Below are 23,502 nucleotides of genomic sequence, written 5' to 3' on the forward strand. Positions count from 1 at the left end.
GAATCAGTCTGTTTTTCTTTATAATTCTATCAATTTTTAAAGCTGTATCAGTTGATGAAGGCGTGTTAATTAGAGTCGTTATAAATTTAAGAGAGTTATCTCTCTGTTGAATTTATCCTTTTATCATCATAAAGTGTTGTTTTTTTAATCATTTGCAGTATTTCTTGCCTTAGAGTCTGCTTTGTCTGATACTTATATAGCCATACCTGCTTTATTTTAGTTAGTGTTTACATAATATATCTTTTCCCATCCTTTATTCTCAACTATATGTGTCTTTATATTTAAAATGTGCTTCTTTAAAAGAGCTTGTAATTGAGTTTTGTTTTTTTATTGTCTGACAATTTTTGTCTTTAATTGGGATATTTAGTGCATATATATTTCATATAATTATTACATAGTTGAGTTTGTCTTCCATCTTGTTTACTATTTATCTATTCTTTTTTCTTTTCCTTTTCTGTTTTCTTTATATAGCAAATCTTTTTTTTTTTAACTATTTCATTTTATCTCTAATATAAAATTCTTTGTTTTACCTTTTAGTATCCTTCTTACAGTCATTATGCTGGGTATTACAAAATCTATCCTTATTTTATCACTGTCTATCTTAAAATATACTTTTGCCATGTCCTGAATAATTCAAGAACTTTATAATAGTTTAACTTTGTTTACCCCCATCCTCTTTTGTGCTTTTGGTTGTCATATATTTTACTTCAAAATGTATTATAAACTTGATGTTATTTTTGTTTTACTCTATAGACTTCTATATTACCTACATATTTATGAAATCTGCTGTTGTTTACTCCTTATTGCTCTTCAGTTTTCCCATGAGAGCTGGATGAATTCTCTCAACTTTTGTTTTTATCTCAGTATATCTTTGTTTTGCAAGTTTTTCAGAGACACTTTTGCTAGATTTAGAATTCAAAGTTGGTAGTTTTTTTTTTTCCTTTCAGCAATTTAAAGATTTCAATACATCATCTTCTGGCTACCATAATTTCTGTTAAAGAAGTCATCTGTCATGTTACTGTTATTTTCCGAAGATAAAATGTCTTTTTTGAAGATTTTCACTTTATCTTTGATTTTTAGCCATTCTACCATGATATGCCTTACTGTGCTGTGTTTTTCTTGGTATTTATCCTCCTTGGGATTTGTTGAGCTTCTTGAATCACTAAGTTGGTAACTGTCATCATACAGGCATGCCTTGCTTAATAACAAGGATACGTTCTGAGAAATGTGTCGTTAGGTGATTTTGTCGTTGTGTGAACATCACAGAGTGCACTTACACAAACCTAGATGCTATAGCCTACTACACACCTAGGCTATATGGTGTAGCCTATTGCTCCTAGGCTACAGACCTATACAGCATGTTACTGTACTGAATACTGTAGGCAATTATAACACAATGGTAGGTATTTGTGTATCTAAACATATTTCAATATGGAAATGAAACAGAAAAAATACAGTATAAAAGAAAAAATGGTACACCTGTAGAGGGCATTTACCATGAATGGAGCTTGCATGATTGGAAGTTCCACTCAGTAAGTCAGTGAGTGAGTGGTTAGTGAATGTGAAGGCCTAGGACATTATTGTACACTATTGTATACTTTATAAACACTGTATACTTGGGCTACACTAAATTTATAAAAAATATATTTTTCATTCTTCAATAATAAATTAACCTTAGCTTACTATAACTTTTTTACTTTATGAACTTTTTAAACTCTTTGTCTCTTTTGTAGTAACACTTAGCTTAAAACATAAACATTGTAAAGCTGTACAAAAATATTTTCTTCATATCCTTATTCTATAAGCTTTTTTCTATTTTTAAAATTTTTTATCTTTTACTTTCTAAACCATTTTATTAAAAACTAAGACACAAAAACACATTCACCTAGGCCTACACGGGGTCAGGATCATCAGTGTCACTGTCTTCCATCTCCACATCTTGTCCCACTGGAAGGTCTTCAGGGGCAATAACATACATGGAGCTGTCATCTCCTATGATAACAATCCCTTCTTCTGGAATACCTCCTGAAGGACCTGCCTAAGGCTCTTTTTGAGGAAGTGTCACTCTTTTAAGAAATATGTCCATGGTGGTTTGCTTGGTTTATTCCTTTTTTTCATTATAGATTTGCTTGTAAGCAGATAATGCACCATGAACATTGCTCTCATTTATTAATGAAAACCTTTTGGTGTTGGGTTCCATGTTTTCAAACTTTTTTGTTTTTTGGTGAGGAGGGTTGGCCCTGAGCTAACCTCTGTCAATCTTCCTTTTTTTGCTGAGAAAGATTAGCCATGAGCTAACATCTGTGCCCATCTTCCTCTATTTTGTATATGGGACCCCGCCACTGCATGGCTTCACAAGCGGTGCATAGGTCCACGCCCAGGATCTGAACCTGCGAACCCAGGGCCACCAAGGCGGAGTGCACGAACCTAACCACTACGCCACCAGGCCAGCCCCTTTTCAAACTTTTTTAAGGAGCTTGTTGAGGTCTACACAAACTTTCTGCTAAACCCTTCACTGTGAGTTTTCTTGAGGGTTCTTCTTTTTCTTCTCCTTCAGTTCCCTTTTCTCTTGCCTCTTCTTCAGCCGTGCGATGTTACTACGACTATGATGTTGCTAGGCAATAGGAATTTTTAAGCTCCATTATAATCTTATGGAATCACTATCTGTCATTGACCAAAACATCATTATGTGGCACATGACTGTATTTGTAAAATTCTTGGCCATTATTTTCTCATATCTTGATTTTGTCCTATTTTCTCCTCTCCTTCTAGGACTCCAGTCACTTGTGTGTTAAATTTTTTGACCATATTCTACATCTCTTACATTCTAGTCCTTTTTTAAAAAAATTTTTTCCCTCTCTGTGCTTTAATTGAATATTTTCTATTAACCTGAGTCCTCTACTTCTCTCTTGTCTAATTTTCTGTTAAACCCATTCAATGTATTCTTTTTTTAAATTGAGTTGCAAAGTTCCCCTTTTATAGCATACAATTGAATGAGTTTTGACAAATGCTTACTATCATATAACCACAATCAAGATATAGAATAGTTTCATCACCTTTCCCAAAATTTCCTTATGCCCCTTTGTAGACAACCTCTCTACCCAACTCTGATTCCCTGGCAACCACTGATCTGTTTTCTGTCCCTATAGTTTTGCCTTTTCCAGAATGTCATCTAACTGGAATATAGTAGTCCCCCTTTATCCGTGGAGGATACATTCCAAGACCCCACTGGATACCAGAAACTGTGGATAGTACTGAACCCTACATATACTATGTTTTTTCCTATACATACATATCTATGATAAAGTTTAATTTATAAATTAGGCATAGTAAGAGATTAATAACAATAACTAATAATAAAAAAACAATTATAACAGTATACTGTTAGAAAAATTACCATAGATCTTAGCAACCTCAGCATATGATTTTTTTTCTTTCTTTATTAAGTCGAGAAGTTTCACCATTTTCCTTAAAGGAAGCACTTTACAGCTTCTCTTTGACATATCCAAATTGCCAGAATGATTGCGCTTGGGCTTTAGGGCCATTATTAAGTAAAATAAGGGTTACTTGAACACAAGCACTGTGATACCACAACAGTCGATCTGATAGCAGGATGGCTACTAAGTGACCAACAGGGGGTCATATATAGCATGGATGTGCTGGACAAAGGGATGGTTCACTTCCTGGGTAGGACAGAGTGGGACGGCATGTTATTTCATTTCAAATGGCTACTCAGATTGGTACGCAATTTAAAACTTATGGATTGTTTATTTCTGGAATTTTCTATTTAATATTTTTGGACCACAGTTGATCATGGGTAACTGAAACCACAGAAAACGAAACTGCAGATAAGGAGAGGCTACTGTAATACAGTATGGCTTTTTTCATTTAGCATCATGCACTTGACGTTCATCTATGTTGCATGTAACTGTAGTTTCATCACTTTTTATTGCTGAATGGTATTCCACTGTATGCATGTACCACAGTTTTTCTAGTCACAAGTTGCAGAACATTTAGATTTTTTTCAAGTTGTTGGCAATTACGACAAAAGCCACTATAAACATTCAGGTTTTTTGTGAACAGTCATTTTCATTCACTTGGGTGAATAATTAAGAATGGGATTGCTAGATCATATAGTAAATGTATGTTTAACTTTATAAGAAACTTCCAAACTCTTTCCCCAAGTGGCTGTGCCATTATACAGTCCCACCAGCAAAGTATGAGAATCATTCATTGTGTTTTCAATTTCAAATATTGCATTTAGTTCTAGGGTACCCATTGAAATTTTTTTTAATAAATTCTAATTTTCTGTTGAAATACTCTTATCTTTTCATCCATTTATCCTATCTTTTCCTCTATTTTCTTTACCATAAATATGTTATTTTGAAGTCCTTGAATGCTGATTACAACATCTGGATCATCTTGGGTCTACTTTTATTGACTATTTTATCACTCAAGTATCAATCACTTTTTCCTATTTTACATGTCCAGTAATATTTATTTTATGTTAGAAATTTTGGATGATACATTGCAGAGGCTCTAGATGATATTCTCTCTGCAAAGAGTATTGAGTTTTGTTCTGGTAGGCAGCTAATTTGCTGATGAATAACCTTGGTTCTGTTGAGATTTCATGTCAGACTTTGTTATGGCGAGTATTATTTCACTTTTGCACTTAGTCCAAAAACACAGTCCTAGGACTGAATGTCTGAGTGTTCACTTAGGACTCGTGGTCTACTTTGTCTGAATCAGAGAATGCCAGTATTTTCTTAGCACTAAGACCCTTCTGAAATCTCTGTCCAGCATTTAGCCACCCAGCAGTTGTTCTCTGCTAGGCCTTTAAGAGTTATGCCCTGTACATGTACAGCTTAGTATTTGGCAAGGAATCTGGAGGCAGCCCTTCTATATATCTTTGGGTTATGTTGTGACTGACTTTTTTCTCTCTGGTACTCTGCCCCCAGACCCTACCTCAGCAGCCCCAAACTCTGATCTTTTTCCTCTGCCCAGAGAGACTGTTGCTTTCTACTTGAACTGTACTTCCTTTCACTGTGTTTTGGGAGATGTCCCAGGGAAAAGCCAGAGTGAGTGCAGGGATCACCTTCTATGCTTCCCTTTGCTCAAGTATCTTAGCTGTGAGCTACTTTTTTTAATCCATTCCTGAAAGCTGTTGTCTTATTTAGTTTGTCTTATTTTATTTTTGTTTATGGATGAATAGTAATTTTGATATCAGCTGCTTTATCGTGGCTGAAACTGGAAACCTCTTGAATTTGTTTTTTTTTTTTAATTTGCCAGATATTTAGTAAATTAACAAATATTTAAAACTACAGGATTTTAAAGATGTTATATAGAATAACTGAATCGTAAGTTTGCTTTAAAGATGTTTGATTTTTCCTAGATATCGCTTAGTGCCCTTACCGAACTGATGAAAAAGATGCCGCATTTCCGTAAACAGATCACTAAGGTAAGCAGTATTGTGTATGAGATACCTTATCACTTTTAGTTTATTAGTCCATCCAGTTCTGTAGTCAGATTTAGCAGTGGGTGTCATGGAATACTTGGTGTTAGTTGTCCTCTAAAACCTTACTCTAGGACTGAGAAATATCCCAAATATCTAAGCTTCTCAATAGTATTCTCTCTATACATAATCCATATTTATCCAAATCCATCTTAAACTTTTTTACGTATTTGTCCTGAACAAATATGTATTTAGTATTTATTAACAAATTTAGTATTTATCAACTTAATAAGAAAATTCAACATTGAATTGACCAGTGGTTGTTATTCTACTTGGTTCTTTAAATTAATAGTTATATATTAGTAGATTTAAGAGCAGTTAAGCTGTGTGGGCAGGTAAACTGTTTTTTTTAGTGTTCCCGTTCTTCTTATGAGTATTATCATAATAATCTTCACACATTTTTTTTTTTATCATATTGCTCCCTAATCAAGAATCAGTAATACAAATTTAAACTTTTTCTGCTGGACTTGAAAGACTTCACTATTTTTTTCTCACTTTATTTTTCATTACTTATAAACCCAACACAAATTCAACCCTTCCATTCTCTTTTTTGCTATTGGTTGTTTCCTATAGATCATGTTAATTCTTACTTTTTTTCCGTTTCTTGAGCTGTTTCCCTTGCTTTTACATGGTACCTCCTTTCCACCTAAGCCCATACTTTTCTGCACGCCCATCTCAAAAGTTTAATATTATCAGTTGCACAAAAAGAAATTAAAATGCTTTAATGATTGATTTCTTCTGTTTTTCAGCAAGTTGTCCATCTTAACTTAGCAGAAGATTGCATGAATAAGTTCAAACCTAATATAGAAAAGCTCTGCAAAACCGAACAGGTATGTGCAGAGTCAGAAATACCTATGTTCATCATAGATTTCTGGAATGACTTTGTAAGGTAAAACCTAACTTTTTGCTCAGTACAGTGCCCTGAATTACAGAATCTCTCTTAGAAGGGGACTCCACCTGGGCAGTATTTAATACATCATTCCCCATCAGCATTAACATGTTAGTAGCATTAATAGTAGCATAGTAAGCAGTCCTTCCTAATCTGTGATTATGTATTTTTGGTTGAATGGGATGATTTAAGTGTTTGGAGCATGATTTCAGGGTAGTGTCATTGGCAGGCCTCTCTCAGTGGCTGCAGCATTTAATGTAGCATCCTGCAGAGCACCGCATAGGTACATCTAACTTGTTTTAAGAGGCTTCTTGTATAATGTCAAAACTGATTATATTGGTGCTGTCTAATAAAAATAGAATGCAAACCATATGTAATTTTAAATATTGTAGTCACATTAAAAAGGTAAAAAGCAACAAGTGTAATTTTAATAATATATTTGACTTAACCCAATACACCCCAAATATTATCGTTTCAACATGTAATCAGTATAAAAAATTATTAGTGAAATAGTTTACATTCTTTTTTTCACACCAAGTCTTCAAAAACTGGTATTTTAATTTATGGTGCATCTTAATTCAGACTAGCCACATTTCAAATGCTCAACAGCTGTGTGGCTCATGGCCACCATATTAGATAGCACAGGTTTAGAGTAATGATTTTCTTCTCTGAATTATTTTTTGACTTTTTGCATTTTGTATAGTGAGTAGCTTACAGGTGATGCCCACATTTTCTTGTGAAATAGCATCAGTGTTCCATTAAAATTTGGCAAGATTTAATAATAGACATTTTTAACTGAAAATGAATTTGAATTTTAAACCACTGACTATATTTCATTTTCATTAAGGACTTGGCACTTGGAACTGATGTAGAAGGACAGAAGGTGAAAGATTCTATGCGAGTACTCCTTCCAGTTCTACTCAACAAAAATCATGATAATTATGATAAAATAAGAGCAATCCTACTTTATATCTTCAGTATTAATGGTAATGGAGATTTTATTTTCATGAATATATTAAAATACTCAGCTCTGAAAGCACTTTATAATAAGTGGTTTACTATTGATCATAAGAGAATCTTAGAAGATTCAATTAGCTGAAGTTAGTTAAGATAAATAAAAGGGGGCTGGCCCCGTGGCTTAGCGGTTAAGTGCGCGTGCTCTGCTGCTGGCGGCCCGGGTTCGGATCCCAGGCACGCACCAATGCACCGCTTCTCTGGCCATGCTCAGGCTGCGTCCCACATACAACAACTAGAAAGATGTGCAGCTATGACATACAACTATCTACTGGGGCTTTGGGGGAAAAATAAATAAATAAAATTTAAAAAAAAAAACAACTTTGTTTTAAAAAAAAAGATAAATAAAAGGAAAAATAAGAAATTGGGAGAAGATTGAAGGATATGCAATTTAAGTGTTTGCTTTTTATTTGAAAAGGTTTGTTTATGGGTACTACCTAAAACCTAGAAATGATTGTGGTAGCAATTCTGTGACTGTGCATTCATATTTTTACTTATCTAAGGAACAACGGAAGAAAATTTGGACAGGTTGATCCAGAATGTAAAGATAGAAAATGAGAGTGACATGATTCGTAACTGGAGTTACCTTGGTGTTCCCATTGTCCCCCCAGTAAGAAATCTTACATTCTGTATATACTAATATATATGCATGTGTGGTGGTTTGCATTAAATATGTTTTCTTATATGGAAATGCATGTGGACAGTTTTCTTAATTTCACTCTATAAATTTGGTAAGTAAAAAATAAAAAATTTTGTTTCTTTCCGTATATGAGTAATTTAGACAAATGTGAATTCATATCTTATGGCTTCTGTTGTAATTTGTATTTATGCTGTTTATGATTCATTTATAACAAATTTAAAGGACTCTATTTAGAATCTCACTCTTTCCCAAGTTTTATAGCATTTTGAGTAAACATATTTTCTTATACTGTTAAGAAAATACAAAATACTATTCAGTGAAGTTATGTGACCCCACCTATTCAGATTTTTTGAGTTTTAAGTCAAATAAACTTAGTTTGTGCTGTAAATTAAATATCTTCATTAAAAACTTAATAAGAGAATATGACTAAATAAAATTTTTCCTCTAATTATGTTAGTCTCAACAAAGCAAACCATTAAGAAAGGATCGATCTGCAGAAGAAACTTTTCAACTCTCTCGATGGACACCTTTTATCAAAGATATTCTGGAGGTAAAATTCCTTAAGTTTTACTTATACCTTAAGTGCCTTTCTGTAGAGTATTCTTTATCTTGGTATGTTTATCTGTCAGTCTAAGCATATCTATGGGTCAGGAATTTTCTGCAGTACTAGGAGAGTTCACAAAAAAGGTTGTATCTGGGGTCAAGGGAGGAGAGGAAATTCTGGAAGATTCTTCCTTTGAAAACTTCAAATAAACTCACACCACTGACTGCCTCAAGATAAATAAACTAAAAAAATAAGCACACACATGCTTTATGAAAAAAAGCTGCCATTGTTTTAAATAACTGTATGTAACAGAAGGATAAATAATTTATGTGAATGAAAATTCAACAAATAACATTTATACGTGACCACTATTAGAAAGTATTCGACTCCAATATTCTTGAAAATGTATTTGTGATTAAAATGTAAACCTCACTGTAGTTTGCTGTCAGATCCAACAGAGGGTTGATGTCTTCCATACTGTTTGCTTTTAGAAAATAATACTCAATTATAGGGATTTGGAAAATGAGCTAATAAAAATTGCATTATGAACTCAATAAAATCATGTGATTCTTCAGTCGTAATCATATAGTTCCGTTTATTCTAGTTTTCCTTTGACTTAAAACCCCAATTTCTACTTTCCTTTGGGAACTAATTGTGTACAATTTATTACTATAATTTTTCTGTTTTGCTTGGCTAATTTTATGTCATTCACAGATGCTTAATCATAGATGAAAAATTTAAAGGATTTAGACTTTGTTTTCTGCAACATAAGATTTTTTTTTCCTTACCCATAACAAGGATGTAGAACTAAGTAGTTTTTCTTGGCTAGTATTTTTAAAATAAGAATTGACTTCCTCGGATCCCTTAACAAGAATCTGTATGTTAAATTCAGGAAATCCACTTTTGGTTCAGTAGCAATGTAAGGCCTTCAGAATTTCTCCTGAAACTTGGTTTCTTCACTGCTTGCAGTCTTATTGAAATTTCCTTGGACTACTGAGTACCTTGTGCCCATTCCTTGTGTCCACTTGTTAAGTACCATTTGTACTACTGTGCTGTAAAGCAGTGGTCTCCAAACTTTTTTGATTGTGCACACTTAACCATAAAAAATGTGGACACCAGCCTATGGTGTATGACTATTTATAAACTATTTATTACTGTACTAATAAAACATAATCTGTATATACAGTGTATCCATACACATAAGTGTATCATATAATGTAACCCTAAAAAAAGGAAAATTTAAAAAATAATGAAGTGAAAAGGAAAACCTTCCCTATTTCATTGGATTCTTTTGAGTACCTCTAGGCGAGGTGTGCACATCCTATTTTAGAGCCACTGCTATGAAGGGCAAGGCCTGGACTTTCTGGTAGCCTGAAAGGTATGTCAGGACTAGGATGGTATTTAGAAACTAACTCCTAGTACTCTAGAGATAAAGGTCCTGGTAAGGTGCCTGGAATCCTTACACTAGTGTGGGACCCCCCAAATGAAGAAATAAAGGCATGCAATAAATATTGGTTTAATAAATAAGTAAATGATTGCATTAATTTTTGAAGTAAGATTTGTGAGTTTCAAAGAGAGGGCTAACCTTATTTTATTAAATATATATCCTTATGTTCCTTAATTGTAAATACAAGTTTTAAGTTTTATGCAAAACAAACAAAAGAATCTTGGAATTTACAACATTTTCTTGATGGTGTTAACTCTTTTCTTCCCTAGGATGCCATTGATAATAGATTAGATTCAAAAGAATGGCCATATTGTTCCAAGTGTCCAGCAGTGTGGAATGGATCAGGAGCTGTAAGGTAAAATCTATACATGAAAGTGAGTGAAATTTTCAGTGTGATATTGCAGACTAATCATTGAAAGGTACTCTTACATTGGCAACTCTCCTTGAGGCACATAGTCACTTAAGAGGCAGTTTTTCTTTAACTGTAACCTGTTTTAAATGAGTCCAGGTAAGCAATATGAAAACATATTTTATTATAAAAAATATTTTCATGAAACTAAAAAACAATTTTTCCCGTTTATCTCTTTTTTCTTCACATAGCAGAGGACATAATCCTTTTTGATAATTTTTTTTGTGGTGAAATATTTGAAACATTCAGAAAGCTATAGAGAATGTTCTAATACATACCGTGTACTCAGGGCCCAGCTTAAGAAATGAGTCATTATAAATACAATTCAAGCTTCCTGTATATCACTCTCTGATTTTATTATTCTCCCTTTCTTCCCCATCCTGAATTGGGTACTTATCGTTCACCTATATATCTTTATATATTTTCTACATATATTTGTATTCTAAACAATGTATATAGTCGTGTTTTGCGGTATTTTCTCCTAGTCTTTGGCTTTCAGCAGCTTAGCTATGATGTGTCTAGGTGGAGTTCTCTGTGTGTTTATTCTGTCTGGGGGTGTTGAGTTTCTTGGATCTATAAGTTAATGCTTTTCTTCAAATTTGAGAAGTTTTCAGGCATTATTTCTTCAGAATTTTTTTCTGCCCATTTGTCTATCCCTCCTCTCCTTTTGAAACTCCCATTGCATATATGTTGAAAGGTTTGACATTGTTTTCATGGGTTACTGAGGCTCTGTTTACTTTTATCTTTTTTCTTTCTGTTCTTCAGATATGGTGATGTCTATTGGTCCATCTTCAAGTTCTCTGATTCTTTCTTCTGACATCTCAAATCTGTTGTTGAGCCCAGCAGTTGAGTGAATTTTTCATTTCAGTTATCATACTTTTCACATTTAGAATTTCAATTTGTTTTTTTTTTTTTTTAGTTTCCATTTCTCTTTTGAGATTCCCTATTGGTTAACTTATTATTAGCATAGTTTTCTTTAATTCTTTGATCATATTTATAATAGCTGCTTTGAAGTCTGCTAAATCCAACATCTGAGTCCACTCAGAGTCAGTTTCTATTGATTGCTTTTTTCCCATTGTGGGTCACACTTTGCTGTTTATTTGCAGATCTACTAATTTTTGGTTGAAAACTGGACTTTTTAGATAATGTATTGTAGCAACTCTATTGTTTGTTTTTATAACTTGAGTGGACTTAACCTGTGGAGTTATTCTCCCTTGCAGTTTGTAGCCACTGATGTCATTGTTGAGGTTTTTAATTTTAATTTTTTCGCTTGGCTCCTCAGGGTTGCCCCCGTGTCTGTGTAGTTTGAGGTTGGCCAGTCACCTGGGCAGAGGTTGTGTTTAGATACCTCAAGCCTGTAAAGCTTCCATCTTCTGCTGATCAAGCTGAGTGTGGGTTAAGAAATGCATTCCAAGTCACAGTCAGTTCTTGAGTCTCCTTTTCTTTTCTTTTTTTTTTTTTTTTTCCATTTTTTCCCTGGGCTTTCTCAGGCTTTTCCCCAACATGCATAGTTTGGCAGTCAGCCAAGGATGTGTGGCGAGCTTGTCCTTGCCTTTCTTACTTCTAGAATTTCCCTGTTAAATTTCTGGCTAATTTGCCGCCCACCCCAAACTGGGACCAAAATGTTGGGCTCCCAAAACCGCAGGCCTTTCTGCTCTGAACCAGGTCCACCATTTTTAACCAGCAAAGCTGCAGGATTTTGCGCTCCCTTTGCCACCCTACCTTGAGTCAAGTCTTCCACCTCTGGCAGTAAAGCTTCAGGTTTTCACAACCAGCCTCAAGTCAATAAAGCTATAATTTCTGCCAACCGAGTTGGGGGAACAGTCGGGGTTGGGTGCAGCCTCAGGCTAGAAGGTGACATAGTCGCCACCACTGTTCTTACCTGATAACGCTAGCATGTATTCAAGAGGAAATGCTTCTTAATTTGTTGTCTGCCTGTGGTTGATTTCCAGTTGACCTGAAATGGTTTTTTTTCCCCACAATTTCATCCAGGTTTATACTAATTTTCTTAGAAGGGAATCTCCTGACCATCTTATTCCACAATGACCACAGTTCTCTCTGTAGTTTTGTTTTTAAACTTAATATAAATGGTGTCATCTTGTGTGTGTCCTTCTGCAACATGGTTTTTTTGTTTCCCTCAATATTATGTTTGTGAAATTTGTCTCAGATTGATACATGTATAGATTTTCACTGCTGGTTGGTATATTCTTATAAGTATTACAGTTTATTCATATATTTTCCATGATAATTTACGCTGTGTCAAAACTGGTACCATTACAAACAATATTCAGTGAACATTCTTGTATGTTTACATGTATTTGAGTGTTTCTCTTCCACTGAGGACTTTTTCTTTTGTTTTATTTTTTTCCTTTTCTCCTGGTTTGGAAGTTATATAGACTATTTGTATTTTTGTTGCAGTTATCCTTAGAATTTTAGTACATTTCTTTGACTTGACAAAGTCAGAGATTAATTAGTATCTTTGCCCTCCTCTTGAACAATACAAGAACCTTAGAACAACTTAATTCAAACCACACACCCCTTAAATGTTATCTTAATACTTTATTTTTGCTTATCTTATATCTTTTTTACTTCCCAAATTAATGATCAGCTTTATTATTTTTTTAATTGTATGTGCATATTAACCAATTATATTGCTTACCACTCCTTCTCACATCCCCTTTTCTGGGCTCAGATACCTTCTTTTCCAAAGTATGTCCTTTAGAAGTTCCTTCAGTGTGGGTCTGTTGATGGTAGAGACTTCACGGTTTTGTCTGTCTGAAAATATCTTCATTTTGTCCTTGTTCTTACATGTTAGCTATGAATTTCTAGGTTCACAGTAATTTTCATTCAATACTTTGAGATTGTTGTTCTCCTGTTTATTTGTTTCTGTTTTAGCTCTTGGGAGGGGGTGGGTATGGGGGTGGGGTGTTTTCTATCGGTTTTATCATACTTTTTATAGGTAATTTGCCTTTTCTCTCTGGTTGCTTGTTGTCTTTGATGTTCTGTACGTTCCATGAGCTGTGTCTGCCTGAGGATTTATTTTTATTTCTTTCCTTGGGAGTCAGTGTGTTTCCTGAATTTGAGGTTATGTTTTCATAAATGCTTCAAATATTGCCACTTTTGCGGTTTTGCTTTTGTTGAAACATCTCCTTCTTTCTTCATGTTATGTAATCTCTTAAGTTTCAACATTTCTTTTGTGTTTCATTCTGGAAATTTTTCTTCAGATTTAGTTTTCAGTTTTAGTTTTCTCTTAAATTTGTGTCTAATCTGCTGAGTAAACTATTTTTTGTTTTCTATGTTCAGTGACTTTGTTTTTTCCATTTTAGAAGTTCTGCTTGTTTCTTTTTCAAATATGCTTGGACTTCTTTATTATTTCTTATTTTGTCATGCTTTCTGTCCTACTTTATTATCATTTATCATTTTAAACATACTTAGTTTTAGTCTGTTTTTACTAATTTTAGTATCTGACAGTTCTAATTCTGCTGCTTTTTATTTCTGTGGACACTTATGGTTGCATATTTCTTCACGTGTTTCATATAATTTTGGATTCAGAGCTTATTTCAGTAGCCAGGGTTGAGAGTGGGTGCCTTCGGAGAGATTTAGCATTTGCTTCTGCCAGGATAAGAGACTTTTTCTTTTATGTGTTAATTTCTCAGTTGGGATTCCCCCCGACTGCGAAGATAGTGTAAATTAGAACTCTCATGGGAAAGGCCTATGTTGGAATTATTGGGAAAAGTTTCTTTGTCATCTCCCCTTGCTTTTGAGGGTGTCCTAACCTTATCCAGACTCCCAGTCCCTAATTTGCACAGTACCTAATGCTCTTGTCTCCTTTCTTCATTAAACAGGTAAACACCCAAGCCCCATGTTTGCTCAGATTAGACTAATGCATCACAAGGTGGACCAAGCCTCGACTCAGTTTACTACCCTAGTTTTAAGCTTCCTTTTTACTGCTGGCTCTTGGAGATTTCTCTTACTTGTTTACTTTCAGCTGTGCTTTTAAAAAGATGTTTGCTCTTATTTTAACTAATGCTTCTAGGAGGTTTCCTGACTGAGATTTTCATGATCTAGGGATTTAGTCTTATTTTTGTATCTCTCAGAGTCTAAAACGCTAGCACAGTGTCTTACATGTGTATGTGAAAAAAATTAAGTATAATCCCATTGTCCTAAAATTGCTATTCAGAGGTTTAAAAATGGTTAGAATCACATAGTTTTGAGTAATATCTCCTTTTCTTTTGCTTTCTTACTCTATTTCACTGTCTTTTGAAAGTTTTTAAACCAAATTTGCGCTTTTAGTATGTCCTTGATTTATTTGTATGGGAACCAAGAATGTATCTTGTTCCTGTTTTATCTTTCAAAGCCAGCTACTAATTCTCTTTACTTTTCCTGTTGTTTACTACCTCATCATTCATTGAGATGGTAGATGAAAATTATCATCCCAAAGGCTAGACTAAGAACAATATTAACAGTTTACTGTGGGATCCTTCATTGCAGTCTTCAAGGTCATCTAGAACATGGTTTCCAAAGTGGGTAACAAGGTGATCTATTGGGTACTTATTTTTACCTAAAAAAGGCAGAAATTAAGCTTTATTAATATAACTAATACACATATATAATTTATAAACTAAAGATGTACACAAATGTTTATTTTTAAAGACTTGTTTACTCTTCAAATAAAAGCTAAAAATTTTTACCAGTGGGGTATGGGAACAAGAAAAAGTGATTCCTGTAATCTAGAGCAGTGCTATCCGATAGAACTCTCTTGCAGTGATGGAATGTCCTATATCTGAACTGCCCAACAGCCACATGTAGCTTTTGAGCACTTGATATGTGTCTAGTGTAACTGAGGAACTGAATTTTTAATGTTATTTAATTTTAATTAATTTAAATTTAAATCGCCTTGTAGCTGGTGGCTACTGTATTGGACAGTGCAGGTCTAGAGCAATCTAGGGGAGGAAATGGTAGAAATAATGGCTACTATTTATTGAATGCTTTCCTGGTACTAGAGTCCGTACTTAGTGTATTCTGTACATTATTTCATTTAATCCTGAAAACGCTTGAGGTTTAGAGAGAGGTTAAGCAACTTGCTGAAACTCATACTGAATTAGAAAGAAGCAGAATCAGAGTTGAAACCCAATAACAATAAAACAAACTAGAAAGAGGGAAATTATAGTAAAGATAAAAAGGTGAAATTAATGCAATAGAAAATGAAAAAAGTAAAAATGATAAATAAATTTCCCCTCCCAGAAAAAGAGTTGAAACCCAGGTGAAACTTTTTTTTTTTTAACAACTTTATTGAGGTATAATTGACTTAATAACATTGACTGTGTTTAAGGTATACAACTTGATGTTTTGATACATATATGTTGTGAAATGATCACCACAAGCTAAGTAATATATGTGTCACCTCCACAGTTACCATTTTCTTTCTTTCTTTTTGTGTAAGATGACTTAATTTAAGATCTACTCTCTTAGCAAATTTCAAGTATAAATACAGTTTTGTTAACTATAGTCACCGTGCTATACATTAGATCTCCAGAACTTATTCATCTTGTGTAACTGAAACTTTGCCGTTTTACCAATATCACCTCATTTCTTCCTCCCCTCAGCCCCTGGCAACCAACATTCTATTCTCTGCTTCTATGCGTTTGAGCATTTTAGATTCCACATATAAGTGAGATCGTGCAGTGTTTGTCTTTCTGAGTCTGACTTATTTCACTTAGCGTAATGTCCTCCAAGTTCATTAATGTTGTTGCAAATGGCAGAATTTCCTTCTTTTTTAAGGCTGCACAATATTCCATTGTATATATACACTACATTTTCTTTATCCATCTGTCTGTCGAGGGACGTTTAGGTTGTTTCCCTGTCTTGGCCATTGTGAATAACGCTGCGGTGAACGTGGGGGTGCAGATGCACGTTCAGTATCTCCTACCATCACACTTCACTGAGCTCCAGCGAGAGATGTCGCTCTACCGCGCCAGCTCCAGATCAGGACCTGCAGCCCCTCCCGTGTCTTTAAAATTCTGTTGTTTTAGTGCCGCTCCCCTCTCCCCTTTTTGTTTAACTTCAAGAAATTATAGACTTTTCAAGTATATTATTTCTTCATATGAAATAAATAAGAGCAGGTGTTAGCTTTGTTTTATAGGTAAACATGCTGAGCTAGATTATGAGTGATTTGTCCCAACTATGTATCAAATGAAAACTACATGTGATGTGGGGCTGGCTGTCCTGCCTAATCTTGGTGCTCTGGTCATACCATAGTGAAGTCTTTTCCTTAGAAATCACTGTAATTGGAGCCAATGTGAGTTTCCTGAAGTTAGGCTTTTTAAAAAGTCCACAAGCAGTATGGCTTTGGAAATTTTTTTAACATGTTTGTGTTTTTTCATTTTTTAGTGCTCGCCAGAAACCCAGAGCTAATTATTTAGAGGACCGAAAAAATGGGTCAAAGCTGATTGTTTTTGTAATTGGAGGAATTACATACTCTGAAATGCGTTGTGCTTATGAAGTTTCTCAGGCACATAAATCTTGTGAAGTTATTATTGGTAAGACTTTTTTTTCCTCTCTTCTGTTTTTTTAAACTCTAAATGCAAAAATATATGTGTAAAACTTGTATTTTACATTTAGGACTAAATTGGTAAATGCAAAAATACTTTTTAATCATAGTATGTTTTATCTGATGTCCTAGAGTTTTTTCCTGGCTGACATTTTTGATAATTTTATTTTTAAATATTCTGATTGTAAGGGAATGAGCTTCAAAATGTTATATTCTTTAAATATTATTAAATGTGTCCTTTAAAATATTATGTTCTATACTTTTCTTGCTCTCATTAAATGATTTTTGAGAAATAAATACATTTTTACTGCAGAAATATTTTGAACTTTTTTGTGGATGTGGAGCTGACGTTGGCAGGGCCTGCATGGAATTTAGTTTTAAGAATGTCAGTGAAAGCCACTGATGCGTAACCTCTCCTGACCGTGGAGGTGCAGCACCTGTGCAGAAAGCCTGGCTCTGCAGCTTCACCTGCTGGATGGTTCTCTGTGATGGGACAGTGACTCTCGCTGTTCTGTCATGAGGACAGAGTAACCTCTAATTTTGCTCTTCAGTGTATCAGGATATAGCAGAAAGGAGACAAAGCACGAGGAGTGGGCAGTGTTTCTGAAGGGTTACTGAGCATGCTCAGTGAAGAGGAAGGACTGAAATATTGTAGTATAGGCACATTTCAGGAAGGTGTCCTATAGAAATTTTGTTAAATTGCCCCAAGCTACTGCACTTTGCATATTTAAGGACAGGACAATATAGTCAGCCAATGAAAGTCGATGTAACTGCTGGCCTCTGAAAATTTATCTTTTCCCCTACCAGGTTCTACGCATATTTTAACACCCAAAAAGCTGTTGGATGATATAAAGATGCTGAATAAATCCAAGGATAAAGTCTCCTTTATGAAGGATGAATAGCTTTTTTTTTTGGAAATTCTTATTAATATGTTCAACTAAAATAGATCAAGATAATGTTGCTATCATGTAATTTAACCAATGTAAATATTTTATGGAATAATGACTTTTCAAATGTATTTCTTAAGGGACTGTTTATGATTATGTATCATTGATTTGCCATTTTTAATAATTTAAATATTGTTGCTGCTTTGTAGATGATGAGAAGAAATGTTAAAATGCTTTCTAAAAGGAAATTTTTTCACCTTTGGAACAGAATATATTAGAGTTGTGGGTAATTTTTCACAGCCACCTATGTACATACTAATTACTTATTAGATACTTTATCTGTCTTATGCTGAAGTATAGTTTTTCGGAAAAGAATGATTTTAAATGAAAAGGTTGTAAAAGTAAACACTGTAAATGTATATGTATGATAGAATGAGTTCCTGTAAGTGCAGTTTTTCTTTCAACTGAAATTCCTAATTTCTTTTATGTGTAAAATAATTCAGTCATTAATAGAAATAGAATGATTTCACAATGTATACTGTCTTGCTGGATACTTCTAAAGAACTCAACTTTATATAATTTTGAAATCATGTATGTTTAAATTAGAAAACTAAAAATAATCACGAACATTCTAAGAGAAAATAAATATATAGTTATAAAAATTATCTCTTTTTTTTATGGGGGAGGAGGGGGAAGTTGGAAAGTTTAAAAGTTCTGAATCAGAGAGTTACAAAGAAGAAAAAGAATGCACCATAGTCTTCCCACCAAGATAACCCCTGTTGACTTAAAAAAATAATAGTATAAGGTTGGATAATATAAGGATATGTCTGTAATATGTTACACAAAGGGAACGTGTTACACACACAAAGCACGTTTGAAGCACGTGTTACACAAAGGGAACATCTTCATTTCAAATCTCTCCTTTTCCCTGGCCTCATAGTCTTCTGTGATGCACCATAATTTTATGTATCACTCGTCTTCAGAGTTTTGCTCTTAAAAATAATGCTGCATTGTTTGGGTATATACCTTTGCAGACTTACACAAATATTTCTGTAATATAAATTTCTAGCAGTGACATTGCTGGTCAGAGTACTTGTGCGTTTAAAATACTAATAATGGACATCACAATTTTAAATTTTATGTAGATCACTTTTCATCAGTTTTCCTTTCAGGCTTCTGAATTTTATGTTGTACTTAGAAATACCTTTTGCACCCAAGATTATAAATTGGCCCATTGTTTCTTGTAGAACATTTTGATAGGTTCATTTTATTTTTTACCGGTAACTCTTTCATCCATCTGGAATTGATTTTAGTGTGAGAATGTATGCTAGATATTGTCTCTTAGCACTTGGCATTATGTCCCATACCTCCCCCTCTCATACCACAGCGATGAAAGGCTAAAAATGAAGTTTTGCAGACTCAAAGGTAAGTAGAGTTCTAAACAGGTTAGATTCTGCCATTTGGTAGAATTTGCATTTGGTAAAGATTTGGAAGGTAGAAAGGAGGCAGAGGCCGTCCACCGTGGCTGTGCCAGTGGACAAGCTCCTGCCGAGAGGAGGTGTTTGTAGCAATCAGACTCCACGTGTTACTGTCTGTCACCTGCTTCGTGGCTACGAGGTCGTGCTGGTGTCAGTGGCAACACTAGCTTCCTGTTCCCGGGATCGCAGATGGTGATATGACCTTGAGTCTAAAAGCACGGTGGCCCCCAGTTTCTGTCCCTACAGCCTTTTCCATTGTTTTTAAGGCCCTAATTCTCTGTATAAATCCATTTCTGCTTGAATCTAAGAGGAGTTTCTGTTCCTACAGTGAACCCTGACTGATACAGTATTTAACAGGGATCCAGCTTCTTTCTAAATAGCCAGATATCATACCAGGTTTTATTGGGTAATCCCTCTTTCCCCAACTAATCTTAAATGCTACCTTTATAGTAGTAGACTAAATTTATATTTGTATTTTGGTCTATTTCTGGATTCTGTTTTATTGACCTACGGTTTGTATTTCCTTTTCCCTATTTTAATTCATGGTGTGTTTTAATATGTGATGGATGTAATCTCTACTTCACCCACACCTAAATTGCTATTATTTTTCAGAGATTTTCTGGCTGTTACATTTTGCTAAATGAATTTTAGTGTCATTTGTTAATACCAAAAGTTACTTTGGTATTTTCATTAGGTTTGCAGTAAATTTATAGGTTAATTTAGGAAAAATTGACATCTTGTAATGTTGAAACTTGATATTCAGGAATATGGAATGTCTTTTCAATCACCTAAATCTTGATGACCTTGAGAATCTTCATTTTCTTCATATAGGTCCTGCGTATTGCCATAATGTCTTTCGTAGTTCCATGTGATTTGGCTCTTTTCTTCTCTTCTTTTCAAACAGATTTTTTATATACATAAAAATTACTGTTTTTGATATATTAACTTCATAACTTGCTATTTTACTAAGTAATGCTAATAAAATAATAACGCACAAATGCTTACTTAGTGCTTTATATGTGCCAGGCACCATTTTTAAGGGCTTATATTACCCCATTGAATTCTGTGAGGATAGCTACTATTATTATTATCTCCATTTTAAAGCTGAGCAAATTAAGCACAAAGAGGTTATGTAATTTAACCTGGTTGTGTATGTGGAGAGGAAAGGCTTGACATTAATAAACAGCCCTCTTTTCATGTTGAGCATGAGAACAGTACATTGCCAGTGAGAGGGTTAATTTTTGGTGTCTGCATTTTATCAGAGATTTTGTATGCCTTGGTAACTATCTGCCCAGGGTTAGTACATGTGTGGAACAGAGATTTAGACTAATCCAATGCCCTGTGGCAAATGGAACTCAGAGTGTGATGACAGCAAACATTGGTCCGGTCATTCAGTCACTTACCACCTCAGTGATCACTTTGCCCTATCACACTGATAGGGGATCCTTTAAGGCCTACATTTCACATATATTTCGGGCTTATAATTGGACAGACCCTTTGTTTCCTAAATCTCTTACTGAATTTGAAGACATAAGAGATCATCTCACATAAATTCCTAGTATAAGCTAATTCCCCCCTGGATTGCTAGGATTAGCAATTATAGATTCTGATATCAAGACCCTGAAAAAGACTTTTTTTGTTGTCGAAACTAACAAACCATTTATTCACTATCTCTGAGGCACAGTTTTTCTTCCTGTTGAGATGTGCTTGGTTTATAAAATATAGTGGATTCACATTCTTCAGCCATATTCACAAAAAATAAATATATCAGCAGTTCACACAAAAATTCACAGCAGTTCACACAGACACAAAAATTCTTGGATTTGAGCCCAAAAGGCCCAGATCCTGGCAGTTTATTTTGTAAGATGTGACGCCTCCATAACTCAGTTCTGCTATAGGTGTTTGTACCTTTTGTGAATCCCATCAGGATGCAGGCAGATTTCTTTTAAAATCAAAGGAGCAAGAAATGTCTTCTCCCACAGTAAAATTTCTACTATCAAAACAACATTTTGGGTATTAAATATAAATAAATATATATTCATATTTAGTATGAATTAGGTCTATTTTAAATAACTCATTAACAATAAAATTACAATAGAAAGGAATGATGAAAAGATGATGAGTTTTCATTAGTATAACAGTTAACTAAAGTGGATGGCTAGAACTTTCTGTTCAAGAGGTGAAAGCATTCTGCAAACAGTCTCATCCCATCCTGCTGTCTTGCTCCCGGCAGCCCCAAACAGCCAGAGCACACCTGTGCACTGAAGAAGCACAGAGAGGCCTCTGCGCTGTGGAAACTGCCGGGTGTGTCTGCAGTACCACTGCCCGCAACATTGCTGAGCCCCTTGACTCAGCATTAAAGATGGGACTCCTTGTATTTAGCAAGCTCATTTTTCTGGGTTATTACTGCGGCAGAATTAGAAGAGAGGTCTATCAGAATTGACACAACGAACTGACTGGGGGAGGAGACAGCCAAGGCTACAGAATCAGTAAATTTAAAATTATCCTGTAAATCAGAGCCTAGCACTTTCCAAAACTCCTTGGGACATTGCCCTGTTTCTGTTCCTTGGATTAAGCATGTTGCAGTGATGGTCATAATGATCCTCAATCATCAAGGAAATGTAAAATTACATTTAATAAAGCAGAAGTGGGCCATATTTTAAGTCAAAAAATGATTACAATAGCAAGTTTGTATAAAGGTTAATTTGAGGGATTAGGAACATTCATATATGGCAGTGTTTTCTAATCCCTGGGTTCCACGGATTTGCTTCAGGAGCCCATGAACTTTTAAAAATTATGTGCGGAATGGTACATGTTCATATATCCCTCTTCCATGGGAGGGTGGAGCATGGGGGAGGGAGACCCCAGAGCTTTCATCAGATTCTCAAAGAGGGTTGAACCCAAAAGAGGGTTAAGAACTAACGAGTCATATAAGAACACTCTAACCAAGCCGGGGAGTGTGTAATTTTAACCTTGAGGACAGGATAGTGATGCTTAGCACAAAAGAGGATTTCAACTTGTGATTAAATTTAGGTATCTAGAAGCCTCTTAGCACATACACAGTGTAAGCTCCTTTTTTTCTCTTAAAGTACCACTACTGGTCTTCACTATCTTCCTTACAATAAGTGCCACAGCTTAAAGTAAATTTAGCCACAAAGTCAGAGGTATCTTGAAGCTGGCCTCTGCTTTATCTCTCCCAAGACACCCTAAACCAATTTCCAAGCCCCCAAGTTAAAAATAGCCCATTCTCCAGCGAGCTAGGCGAACAGCAGCTGCCTTGGTCACCACAAAAATCTTCAAAGTGGGAATAGATTCAACTCTCCTTACCACTGGGCAAAGCTCTGGGGGTTGGGAAACCATTTGTTGATTGTTTGAAGTGAATGGAGGCCTCAGGAAAGAGGGAACAAGCCAGTGATCTGCTGCTCTGTCATTAGGAGGTTATAAATCAGTCTGAAGCAAAGTAAAATCTTGTTCTGGCATCCTACGTGAAATGCTATAAATTTATTTACTCCCTGGTACGCAGTTTTAATGAATTGTGTTCACTTTTTTCTCAAATTTCATTAATCTAGGACTATTGTTTTTGCATATTTCTGACTTCAAGAGATCTTTAAACAAATAATTTATAAGAATATCATAAGAATTTCATACAGTACAGAAAGTAAATGAAAAGTAACGATCCTCCCTTCCCCGCAAAACCAGTTCCATTTCCTAGCGGTCCACTGAATATTTTTGTGTATCTTTCCAGAAAATATGTATGCCCTTTGAAAAACATACACAGGTGTCACCACACTGTATATATTATTAGGCATCTTGCTTTTTTTCACTATCTTGCAGATAATCCACTCATTCTTTTCAGTGGCTGCAGAATATTAATCATCTGACTGTCGTTATTTATGAATCGTCACATGGGGAATTAGATTAGCTCCTCTTAGGGGCTGTTCCCGTCAGTGCTCCAATGGCCATCCTCGTACACATTCCATGGCCTATTGTATGAGTTACCTATAAAGTAAATTGTTAGTAGTGGAATTGCTCCTCAATTTAGAATTTGTAGAATTTGATAAATATTATCAAGTTGCCTTCCAACAAGGTTGCACCAATTTATACTTCCACCAACAGTGAATGAGAGTACCTG

The 23,502-nt window shown here is 34.8% G+C and overlaps 1 protein-coding gene across 1 annotated transcript in view; it reads left to right on the forward strand.

The window, feature by feature from the left end:
* Positions 1-18,558, forward strand: part of STXBP3 (syntaxin binding protein 3) — a 56,943-nt gene extending 38,385 nt beyond the window's left edge. The window contains exons 12-19 of the mRNA XM_058538670.1: positions 5,393-5,458; positions 6,262-6,342; positions 7,249-7,387; positions 7,919-8,025; positions 8,513-8,605; positions 10,316-10,401; positions 16,846-16,994; positions 17,813-18,558. Of these exons, the coding sequence (XP_058394653.1) occupies positions 5,393-5,458; positions 6,262-6,342; positions 7,249-7,387; positions 7,919-8,025; positions 8,513-8,605; positions 10,316-10,401; positions 16,846-16,994; positions 17,813-17,907 (816 nt within the window). The 3' untranslated portion in view covers positions 17,908-18,558. The remainder of the gene's footprint in view (positions 1-5,392; positions 5,459-6,261; positions 6,343-7,248; positions 7,388-7,918; positions 8,026-8,512; positions 8,606-10,315; positions 10,402-16,845; positions 16,995-17,812) is intronic.
* Positions 18,559-23,502: the final 4,944 nt, after the last annotated feature.

Source organism: Diceros bicornis, chromosome 4 (assembly GCF_020826845.1).
Source record: "Diceros bicornis minor isolate mBicDic1 chromosome 4, mDicBic1.mat.cur, whole genome shotgun sequence".
Taxonomy (NCBI): domain Eukaryota; kingdom Metazoa; phylum Chordata; class Mammalia; order Perissodactyla; family Rhinocerotidae; genus Diceros; species Diceros bicornis.